At 43.1% G+C, this 12,434-nt stretch overlaps 1 protein-coding gene across 1 annotated transcript in view; it reads right to left on the bottom strand.

Moving 5' to 3' along the window:
• LOC104388529 (E3 ubiquitin-protein ligase RNF38-like) overlaps positions 1 to 12,434 on the bottom strand; it is a 117,049-nt gene that overhangs the window by 56,621 nt on the left and 47,994 nt on the right. The window contains exons 5-8 of the mRNA XM_009997403.1: positions 8,494 to 8,664; positions 3,314 to 3,634; positions 2,167 to 2,310; positions 920 to 1,026 (exon numbers count right to left, since the gene is read on the bottom strand). Of these exons, the coding sequence (XP_009995705.1) occupies positions 920 to 1,026; positions 2,167 to 2,310; positions 3,314 to 3,634; positions 8,494 to 8,664 (743 nt within the window). The remainder of the gene's footprint in view (positions 1 to 919; positions 1,027 to 2,166; positions 2,311 to 3,313; positions 3,635 to 8,493; positions 8,665 to 12,434) is intronic.

A 12,434-nucleotide genomic window follows, 5' to 3' on the forward strand; every position in this document is an offset into this window, starting at 1 on the left:
GACAGAGAGGGAGGGGATTGAGAGCATTGTTGTAGATCCTGAGTCAAACTGTGACAATCATATATCTTGGCGCTATTTTGATGCAAGTTGAACTGCTGAGACAGAAACTATAGATGTTGTGGCAAAACACCAAATGACAAAGTTGGATTATCTGCCTGTCAAGGTCACCTTTAAAATAAATCATTTTCTGAGCATTTTGTATTAATTTCAAAAACAGAACCTACAAAGAACAATAAATTCCATGTCACACACCTAAACTACAACAGACAGAATCTACTTTAAAAGGTTACTGATAATTCCTTAATGTTACTTCCCCCATCTCTTCTCTTTCAGAAATGGTTAGTCAGGTGCAGAAGTTCAAAAGTTGCAACAGTTCAGAAGAAACAAAATCCTCCAAACAAAGAAAACCTATACCCAGAAGGCTCCTCTCATTATGTTTCAGTAATTAATTAAGAGTAAATTAATTTGCTTGGTTTGGGTTTTGTTTTGGTTTTTGGTTTTGGAGAGGTTTTTTTTGTTTGGTTTGGTTTTGTAAGGACTGTTAGATATTTATTCTATAAAAGTCGACTTTAGGAGGCAACCATGGATATACCTCATAAATATTATCCAAGAATCAAAAGTAATCATTTTACATTTAACATCTTTAAAGAGATTTTGACAGAAAGAAGAGGCATAGCAGATCCCAAAGCTACATTATCATCAAACTGTTCACTTGTACTTGTTTATTCCTTGCTCAGGTATGTATGCTGTTCAGACTGGAAATTTTAAATATAACTACAAATTTTCTTATTCCTTGGGAATGTCTCAATTGTTTGTACCCTGTGGTAGAGCCCAAACATAAAAAAAACCAACATTGAGGGGATCAACTAGCTTACATTGTTATTTAGTAATCTATGAGTACAATGTGCTTTGGACTTACAGCACATATGGTAATAGACTGGGATGGTATGAGTGTGGTGATATTGGTTGCTGTGATCGGTATCTACTGCGCCCTGTAAGTCTTCGAGGCATAAAAGGTGGGTAAGGCTGTAAAAAGGAAGAAAAATGTCAATATTTTCGTCTTATTTAATAATGAAATTAAATGAAAAGTGAATGTTGAAATACATTTAAAATAAAGCATTATAAAAAAAAATCCGGCCCCGTCCAAGCCAAAAAATACCAGCCTTTTCAAAGAATTGTTTGATCAACAAATATAATCAGTAACATACAATTATACTATCCTGCAGGAAAAAAAACAACAATGCTAACTAGAAACCCTTGCAAGCTAGCTAATAAGCATTTTGTAAGGCTTAGCCTATATACAGGTTGGTTTGGACAGGCAGGACTTGAATTGGTGAACATGCTGCAGGCCAATAGCTGAGGGCTTTTGACCTGGTGCAATGTGCTGGCTTGTGCAGCTGGTTGGGTAGGAATGAAAGTTTTAAACGACATATATACAGGAGTTCTTTCGCTGGTATAAGCCAAATATCCATTAGGGGGCACTGCCAGGATGCTCCACAGCAAAACTATTTTAAATAAAGAGCAAGATTTAAAATTAATAAATAAAGAAATCACATTTAGAGTTGGGCTCAATTACATTCACTTTTGGGAGGAGGGGCTGTAGCCTTTCAACTGCATACAGATATGGTGCCTAAAGAGATATTCAAGTTTACAGCTTCAATACATTCTTCCCATAGGAGAAAAAGACTATTTTCCTGTTTTGATTTGCACACAAAGCTCTTTACTTATGTAAGTCCTCAGTATGACTGTTTAAAACATCTTGCATTGTCTACTAAAATGGAAACAGGTAAAGAATTGTAACTTAGACATTAATTGTATTTTTCTAAAAATACTTAATAGTGAAAAAATATGGTAGCAGATTTTTAGAACCAAAATTCACACACCACTACTGAAATGGTATTCAGAGGCCTCAGAGACATTTACTTTTATGAAAAACAATGGCTCAGAGATTTTGTTAGCATGTTTTCATTCTTCCAAGTTTGAGCCCTTAGACTATATGAAGCGTAACCACAAAAATCAACCACTCTGACTTTCCACAGCTGCAGCTACTAATGAAATTCAATTGCAAAAATGCCATTTTTCAATAACATGGTTGCAGCTTAGAGCAAAGATCAAGAACTTGAACTCAGCATGCATGAGGATGTAGTACAAAAAAGCAATACTTACAACTCCAAATGAAACCTCTTGATGTAAAGGATCATGGGTTAAGAATTGGATAGGAGCTGAGGAAGGCAATGTTGGTGGATGAGCTGATGGAGGGTAGGTAAAGCTTTCAATAGGAAGATGTTCTCCAAGCAGTTCTACTTCATTCTATCATTTGAAGTGGCCAAAACAAACACAGGGTTTGTTGTATTAATAGAAAACCAGGCTTTTAAAATTTATTTTTTAATACTAAAAAAAACACAAGTCCAACTATATGTTCTGAGGAGTTGTGGAAATTTTATGGAGTTGTACTGGGTATATGTGGCGGAGCAGAAGCTGCAGGGGTGACTGGCCTTTCTGGGAAGAGGTAAGGTGCTGCCTTGTGCAAGACACAGCTATTTCCAGCTGGCTCGTCTATGGACCCACTGCAGGCCAATGCTGAGTCAATCAGCAATGTACGTGGTGCCCCTGTGAAAACCTATTTAAGAAAGGGCAAATTAAAAGCTGTATGGAGAGTAGGAGAGAACAAAAAAGAGTGAGGAAACAGCAGAGGGAACACCAAAGTCAGAGAAGGATGAGGTGCTCTATGGCACCAGAGCAGATGAACCCATGCTGGAGCAGAGAAAAAGTGTGAAAAGGAAAGTGCAGCAGATCATGACTGCTATATACTGGTTGTAAGCCCCTATCCCTCCCTTTTGTGCCACTTGGGCAGGGAGAAGTCTATAAAGAAGAAATACTAGCAGTGGATGAGGACTGAGTCAGGGACTGATTACTTGAGATAATTTGACCCATACAAGTCCATGGGACCAGATGGACTACATCTAAGGGTGCTGATAGAACCAACCAATGTCCTTGAAAGGCGTCTCTTTATCATCTTTAAAAGACTGTGGATATCAGAGGGCGATCTCTGACAACCAGAGAAAGGCAAACATTGCATTCATCAAAAAGAAGGCCAAAAGGACAATCTGGGAAACTACAGGTCAGTTGACCTTATTTCAGTCCCTGGGAACATTGTAGAGTGAGTCTTCTTGGAACATATTTCTGGGCATGTGGAGGAGGGGAGAGTCAACATGGCTGTACCAAGGGAAAATCATGTTGAATCAACCAAGTTATTTAGTATGATAAGGTGACTGGATTTATGAATGAGGGGAGAGAAGTGGATGTCATTTACCTCAAATTTAGCAAGACTTTTGACGCTGTCTCCCACAATATTCTTGTAACCAAGTTTGGATGTTACAGTCTGGATGGGCGGACAGCCAGATGGATAAAATATTTGGATGATCAGGCTTAGATCATAGTGGTTAATGGATTGTAGTCTACCAAGATGCTGGTAACAAGTGGTATACTTCAGGGACCTATCGTATTTAACAACATTATCAATTGCCTGGAAGACACAGAGTACTTGCTCATGGAGTCTATGGCTGACATCAAATTGCAGAGAAAAGTCCATACACTGGAAGGTAGGGTTGCCATACAGTAGAACATGAACACACTGGGGAAATGAACCAACAGGAAACTTATTATATTCAACAAGGACAAATGCTGAGTCCTGCACCTGGGAAGGAAGAACCCCTGGCAACAACACAGATTGGGGAACGACTGGCTGTGAAGCAGCTGTGCTAAAAAGGCCCTGGGGCCCTTGGTAGACAGCAAGCTGAACATGAGTCAACAGCGTGCCCTGACAGCAAAGGAGGCTGGCAGTATCTTGGGCTGCATTAACAAACAGTAGCATAGCCAGTAGATTGAGCAAACTGATTATCCACCTTCTACTCAATACTTGTTAGATCTCATGTAGAATATTACATCCAGTTTTGGGTGCCCAAATTAAAAAAAAAAAAAAAAAAAAGACATTGTTAAGGTAGAACAAGCTCAAAGGAGGGCCACCAAGGTGGTCAGGGGACTGGAGCATTTATCCTATCAGAAGAGCTTGAGATAACTGGGCTTTTTCTGCCCTGAGAAGAAAGAAAAGGCTTGGGGGAGGGGGAAGAACAGCTAACAGCAGCCTTCCAATACCTGTGGAAAATTCATCAAGATGATGGGGGCAGGCTCTTTACAGTGGTGCATGGTGGAAGGGCAAGAGACAACGGGCAGAAGTCAAAACAAAAGAGGTTCCAGCTAAATACAAAGAGCCACTTTTCACCATGAGAACAGTCAAGCAGTGGAACAGGAGCCTAGAAAGTTTATGTGGTCTCCGTCCTCAGAGGCTTTCAAGACCCAACTGGAAAAAGAGCCGAGCACCCTCACCTGACCTAATAGATGATCCTGTTGTGAACAGAAGCTTGAACTAGAGACCTCATGTGGTGCTTTCCAACCTATCTTCCTGTGATCACAGAATCACAGAATGTTAGGGGTTGGAAGGGACCTTTGGAGTTCATTGAGTACAACCCCCCCTGCCAGAGCAGGATCACCACAGAATCTAGGGCAGGTCACACAGAAGCACATTCAGACGAGTCTTGAAAGTCTCCAGAGAAGGCTCTGCAACTTCTCTGGGCAGCCTGTTCCGGTGCTCTTTAACCCTTACAGTAAAGAGTTTTTTCCTCATGTTGAGAAGCTCAACATGAGCTACCAGTGTGTGCTCGCAGCCCAGAGAGCCAACTGCATCCTAGGCTGCATCAAAAGAAGTGTGGTCAGCAGGGCCAGGGAGGTGATCCTGCTCCTCTACTCTGCTCTGGTGAGACCCCACCTGGAATACTGTGTACAGATCTGGTGCCCTCAGCACAAGAAAGATATGGACCTGTTGGAGAGGGTCCAGAGAAGGGCCACCAAGATGATCAAAGGCCTGGATCACCTCTGCTATGAAGACAGGCTGAGAGAGTTGGGACTGTTCAGCCTAGAGAAGAGAAGGCTCTGGGGAGACCTTATAGCGGCCTTTCAGTACTTGAAAGGGGCCTACAGGAAAGCTGGGGAGGGGCTTTTCATCAGAGAAGATAGTGATAGGACAAGGGATAATGGTTTTAAACTGAGAGAGGGGAGATTTAGGTTAGATATTAGGAAGAAATTCTTCACTGTAAGGGTGGTGAGGAACTGGAATGGGTTGCCCTAGGAGGTTGTTGATGCCCCATCCCTGGAAGTGTTTAAGGCCAGGTTGAACGAGGTTTTGTACAACCTGATCTAGTGGTAGGGTTCCCTGCTCATGGTAGGAGGTTGGAACTTGATGATCTTTAAGGTCCCTTCTAACCTTAATGATTCCATGAAGTGGAACTTCTGGTGTTCTAGTTTGCATCCATTGCCCCTTGTCCTATCAGAGGCCAGGACTGAGATTGTCCCCCCCTTCTTGACACCCACTCTTCAGATATTTATATACATTAATAAGATCCCCTCTCAGTCTTCTCTAGGCTAAACAGCTCCAGGTCTCTCAGCCTTTTCTCACATGACAGGTGTTTCAGTCCCTTAATCATCCTCGTAACCCTCCATTGGACTCTCTCAAGTAAATCCTTGTCCCTCTTGAACTGGGCAGCCCAGAACTGGACACAATACTCCAGATGTGGTCTCACTAGGACAGAGTATAGGGGGAGGAGAACCTCCCTCGACCTGCTGGACACACTGTTCTTAATGCACCCCAGGATGCCATTTGCCTTCTTGGCCACAAGGGCACATTGCTGTCCTGTAGATAACTTGTTGTCTACCAGGACTCCAAGGTCCTTCTCCACAGAGCTGCTTTCTGGCAGGTCAGCTCATAATCTGTACTGGTGCATGTTGTTATTCCTTCCCAGTTGCAGGTCTCTACAGTTATTCTTGTTGAACCTCATTAGGTTCTTCTTTGCCCAGATCTTCAGTCTGTCCAAATCTTGCTGAATGGCCACACAGCCTTCTGGTGAACCAGCCAATCCTCCCAGTTTTGTATCATCAGCAAAGTTGCTGAGGATATACTCCATCCCCTCATCCAGGTTGTTGTCACCGTTTGACTCAGGTCCAACAATAACGCTCTCGATCCCCTCTCGCTCCCACCCAGGTAGGGAAGGAGAGAGAGAAAAAGAGAGAGACTTTGTTGTCAATTCTAAGTCTCAAACCAGGACAGTTGTTGATGAAGATGTTGAACAGGACTGGACCCAGCACTGATCCCTGGGAGACTCCACTAGTTACAGGTCTCCAGCTGGACTATGAACCATTGATAACCACACTCTGGGTTCCATTGTTTAGTCAGTTCTCAATCCATCTCACTGTTGATTCTTCTACCCCACACTTCCTGAGCTTGCTCATGAGGATGTTATGGGAGACTGTGTCAAAAGCCTTGCTAAGATCAAGCTAGACTACAGACTACATCCACTGGTCTCCCTGCATCTATCCATTTATTCACAACATCATAGAAGGCTATCAGATTAGTGAAACATTATTTCCCCTTGGTAAATCCATGCTAACTGCTCCTGATAACCTTCTTCTCTTCCATGTGCTTCGAGATGACCTCCAGAATGAGCCGCTCTATCATTTTTCCAGGGATGGAGGTGAGGCTGACTGGTTTGTAGTTTCCTGGAGTTTCCTTCTTGCCCTTTTTGAAGACTGGAGTGACACTGGCTTTCCTCCAGTCCTCAGGCATGTCTCCTGTTTGCCATGATCTTTTTTAAAACAATGGAGAGTGATAGAGCAACAACATCAGCCAGCTCTCTCAGCACTCTTGGGTGCATCCCATCAGGGCCCATGGATTTGTGTTTATTCAATTTACCTAACTGATCTCTAACCCAATCCTCATTGACCAGTGGAGTCTTCCTTCCTCCAGGCTTTTTCTCTTACATCCAGAGTGTGGGATTCATGAGGGTTGGTCTTAGTAATAAAGACTGAAGCAAAGAAGGTAACTTTAGTAACTCTCCCTTCTCTGCATCCTCTTACCAGGACTCCCATGTCATTCAAAGGATTCACCTCATTCAAGGATCCTGTAATCCCTTTCATCAGACTGCATATATTAGGCAGTAAATTACTTCCTTAATAGAGACATATTCTCAAACTGAAGAAAATAGTTTTACAACTCAGCAAAACAATTCATTATTTCCCTGTTAAGCAAAAATCTTCATTATGAACACCATTATTTATACTCATAACTAATCTATTGTCATATTTAGGTTAGATACATTATCGCGAAGCTATGCTTTTGCTATTAGGAAAGTTCAATTCAAATTTTGGCTCATTTTGGTCTCATTTTTCAGGAAAAAAATAACTCTCCTATTTCACTAATTCACCCTTCTTTTCCCAGTACTGAATACTTCAAAACGGTCAGATATGAAAGTCATCTTGTGGAAGCAAAGGAAAATGGTTTCCCCATTCTGCTTAACAAACTTTAAATAGTCAGAATTTTTAAGGCAATAATTCTTCTAGTAAGACTTGACAGAAAAAAATCAAGCTATCAAACAGAGTTAAAAGTTAACAAGGGACCTATTCCTGAAGCTAAATTAGCAATCAAAGTTAAGAAAGAAGCCCTAACATTTTCTCAGGGAAGACGTTCTGATTACTAGAGAAAACTATGCAGAACTGTTCCCCCATGACTATAATTAAGTTATTACAAGAGTGCAAACACCTGACATTTAACACAGCAGTGTTTGTTACTGCTCAAAACAGCCTGAGCAATATTTGTTAGTAACACTGAAATTATTTTGTATTTCTGTATTAATGAAATACTAGTAGAGCTCCAAACAAACAGACAGAAAGGTGCCTGGCAGAAGATTAGTAAGTGGAAATTACTAACCTCTGGCAAAAGATTAGTAAGTAGAAATTACAAAATGTAATTTTTTTCTTCATGTCCAAAATAGCATCTTCTCTAATGTTTGCATAAGCCCTGTTATGATGACTAACTTTTCATCCAAGTTGGTTTAAATGAAAAGAGTCAATAATTTCCATAAGCAGGGCAGAAAAGAGGTTCCAGTAGGCCATAGATGGTTTAATACTTTTGACACTAGTGTTTGGGAGGATACAGTGGTCACCAGAAAAAAAAACATGAATTAACATAGTAGAAGCACACAATAGGAATAATGCTTTGTGCTTTCTGGTATCTCTACAAAGTTTTTTTCTCTGAGACCACTGCTGCACTACACTTAAGTCTCTATATTCTCTTTTGCTTTCTGGAAGAACACCACCTTCAGAAGCAGTATGTGAAGCAAACTGTCAGACTGACAGGAGTACAGGCCTCCAGGGAAATGCAGTGGGCAACAGCTGAGGAAATCTTAAGAGAATCAAAATTAATTTTTAAAAAGTACTTCTTTTTTTTTCCAGACTATGTCTTGCTCAGGTAGCATTACTACAAAACCCTTACTCTAAATCAGATCCATTTGTTCTCTCAACCAGAATGTTATTAGAAGGACGAGAGCATTATTTGCTGATCAACCCCCAAATATTTTAGGAGAAGGGATAAGAAGCATTACTTACTGAATGTGATTGCTGTGTTTGGAAGGGAACAAATTGCCCTGGAGGTGGCAGGTGAGATGGGTGATGTGGAGAGAGGTGAGAAGGATGCAAAAGGAATGGGTCATTAGAAATCAGAGGTGGGAACGCTGTGTATGGTACTGGTAGATGTTGGACTGAGCATGCCTGAAGCATCTGAAAGAAAATGAACACTTTTACATTTAGAGTGAAAGGAAATTATTAAAAGAAAGCAGTCCCCTTACCTTTAGCTTACAAACACAGCCCACAAAAGAATTTATTCAGAAACTCAATTAACAGTGATTCTAGTACAGAATAGAGTCTAAAACTGTGATGCTACCAGCTACATGTGCAAGGTGCAAAGAGACTTGTACTTCAGAATAAGTAAATAGGAGTTAGGGGTGTTCACTCTGTATTATGAGGCACAGACTCCCAAGGGGAGGAGCAGGTTTATGTACCATAATAGCTTTTATTTTTCCCATATATTACATTTACAGACACATGCCAAGAAAACAAGCACTAGTTGGAATTGAAGGACTCCTAAATGTCAGATTGTGCCCATAACAACTCTGTTGCCTGAAGTTGGTCCCCTTCTCTTCCTTCTCCTCTTGCTGGTACCTGCTGTCCCTTTCTCCTCTGTCCTGGGACTTCAAAGTGATCTGCTGGAAGAAAATGGTGTCCATCTGCTGCAACTGCAAGGCTGTGGCTGTAACACAAACAGCCTACCTATGCTGACATCTCCCCCCAAACAGACCTCCCAAGGATCAATATAGGTGTCCAGATCTCAGGCTGCATGGAGCTCCAGTATCTGGAAGTCCTCCTAGCACCTGAAAGCAGTAGTGAATGTCATAGCTGGACAAGTGTGCTCAGTTGGAAGTATGCTTCAGACAAGTATCTATGGAACAAAAGGAACTCAACAGGCAGAGCAGTATCTGGGAATGTGAGCAGGAAACTGATGTGTGTGGTATTGTGCACTGCCCCAGGCTGAGCAATAGCCCTGCCTTAAGGCTGTGCAAGGGGAAGGTAAGTGGAGTGACTATATCAGTGGACAAGGGAAGAGCTACAGATGTCATCTATCTGGAATTCTGTAAGGCCTTTGACATGGTCCCCCACAACATCCTTCTCTCTAAATTGGAGATATGGATTTGATGGGTAGATTGTTCAGTGGATAAGGACCTAGCTGGATGGTCTCATCCAGAGACCATCATGGACAGGAGGATGACCATGAGCCAGCAATGACCATGAGCCAGCAATGTGCCCTTTGTAGCCCAGAAGACCAATGGCATTCTGGGCTGCATTAGAAAGGGTGTGGTTAGCAGGTCAAGGGAGGTTCTCCTCCCCCTCTATTCTGCCTTGGTGAGGCCGCATCTGGAATATTGTGTCCAGTTCTGGGCCCCACAGTTCAAGAAGGACAGGGAACTGCTTGAAAGAGTCCAGGGCAGAGCTACAAAGATGATGAAGGGAGTGGAACATCTCCCTTATGAGGAAAGGCTGAGGGAGCAGAACTCTCCAACTATTAATCCGTTGAATAAAGTGAGACATCAGCACAATATCCTCCATAAATTATCCGGTGGAGTACTCAAACAAGACCAGATCAGCCCTCGTAGGCCTGACAAGGATCTGAATGTTACATTGCAAACAAACCTATCTGAATATCTATCTGAATATCTATCTGAACACTGGAACAGGTTACCCAGACAGGTTGTGGAGTCTCCTTTGCGGTAGACATTCAAACCCCGCCTGGACCCATTCCTGTGTGATGTACTCTAGCTGATCCTGCTCTGTCAGGGGGGTTGGACTAGATGATCTTTCGAGGTCCCTTCCAACCCCTAAGATTCTGTGATTCTGTGAGAGGGTAGTGGTCAACAGCTCAATGTCCAGATGGAGATCAGTGACGAGTGGTGACCCTCAGGGTTCTGTATTAGGACCGGCATTGTTTAATATAGAATCACAGAATCATAGGGGTTAGAAGCGATGTCTGAAGATCATTGAGTCCAACCCTCCTGCTGCAGCAGGAACACCAGGAATGCATCCAGATGGGTCTTCAAAGACTCCAGACACAGAGACTCCACAACCTCTGGGCAGCCTGTTCCAGTGCTCCATCACCCTCACAGTAAAGAAGTTTTTCCTCATGTTGAGGTGGAACTTCCAGTGTTGTAACTTGGTGCAGGTGTAACTCCCTGCATCTATCCATTCTGTCACACCATCATAAAAGGCTATCAGGTTAGTCAGGTATTATTTCCCCTTGGTGAATCCATGCTGGCTGCTCCTGATAACCTTCTGTTCCATGTGCTTAGAGATGATCCCCAGAATGAGCTGCTTCATCATTTTTCCAGGGATGGAGGTGAGGCTGACTGGTCTGTAGTTACCCGGATCCTGTTTCTTGTCCTTTTTGAAGATTGGAGTGACACTGGCTTTCCTCCAGTCTTGAGGAACCTCTCCTGTTTTCCAGGACTTTTCAAAGATGATGGAGAACAGTCTAGTGATGACTTCTGCCAGCTCCCTTAGCACGCATGGGTGCATCCCATCAGGGCCCATGGATTTGTAGATGTCCAGTTTCCTTAACTGATCCTTAACCCAATCTTCTTCAATCAAGGTGAAGTCTTCCCCACTCCTGACTTCTTCTGTGGTCTGGATGGTTTGGGAATACTGAGGGTCAGCCTTAGCAGTAAAGACTAAGGCAAAGAAGGCATTGAGCAACTCTGCCTTCTCCCTATCCTCTGTCACCAGGGCATCTGCTTCATTCAGCAGTGGGCCATTTCCTCTGGTCTTCCTTTTACCTCCAATGTACTTGAAGAAGCCTTGACTTCCCTTGCCAGTTTTCATTCTAAGGAGGCCTTAGCTTTCCTTGCTGCATCCCTACAACCTCTGACCACATTCTTGTATTCATCCCAAATGGTCAACCCCTTTTTCCATGATCTATAGACTTCTTTCTTCCACTGAAGTTTGTTCAGAAGTTCCCTGCTCAACCATGCAGGTCTCCTGGCTCTCTTACTTGATTTCTTACTCTTTGGGACACTCTGATCTTGAGCTTGGATGAGGTGGTGCTTGAATATTAACCAACTCTCTTGGGCCCCCTTTCCTTCCAGTACCCTATCCCATTGGATTTCTCCAAGCAGTTCCTTGAAAAGGCCAAAAGTAGCTCTTCTGAAATCCAGGGGTTTGACCCTGCTAGATGCTTGGTACCTCCTGCACATGACTCTGAACTCTACCATCTCATGGTCACTACAACCAAGGCTGCCCCCAACCTTCATGTCTTCTACCAGTCCCTCTTTGTTTGTCAATACTAGGTCTAGTAGTACACTCTCCTTGTTGCTTCCTCCACCACCTGAGTCAAAAAGTTATCACTGATGCACTGGAGTAACCTCCTGGACTGTACCTGCCTGGCTGTGTGGTCTCCCCAGCAGATATCAGGGTGATTGAAGCCCCCCATGAAGACCAAGGTCTGTGATTGTGAGGTGAGTCTCAGCTGTCTGTAGAAGGCCTCATCAACATCCCCATCTGTGGGGAACAGTCCATCTTCTTCCCCCCCACATAAGACTAAACAAAAAATGCCTTTCAAGCCAGCAAAGCAAGAGTGACGCCTTTTCTCTCATTCAATCAAGGACAGAATGAACAGGCCTCTTGCCCTATCAGATAAGTGCATGGTAAGAAAGCAGCACAAGGGTTATAATAACTGGCAGAAAAATAGACAATAGGTTAAAAACTGCCTCTGACAGAATATGTACCTGGCCAATGGTGATTGGCTAATTCAGACAGTGGTGCTTTCTGGAACAATGATCTCTGATCTATAAGAAGAGAGTAAGATCTGCAGGGTTCTGCTCGCTCTCTCTGCCTGCCTGGGACAGACCCCGCTGCAGTACCTGAACCTGCCTGAACGCCACTCCCGCTGCCCGGAGAAACGGAGAGGGGGGGCGCCGCCTGTGCCCGCTCCGCGGGGATTGTGT

Source organism: Chaetura pelagica, unplaced genomic scaffold (assembly GCF_000747805.2).
Source record: "Chaetura pelagica isolate M959 unplaced genomic scaffold, ChaPel_1.0 scaffold95, whole genome shotgun sequence".
Classification (NCBI taxonomy): domain Eukaryota; kingdom Metazoa; phylum Chordata; class Aves; order Apodiformes; family Apodidae; genus Chaetura; species Chaetura pelagica.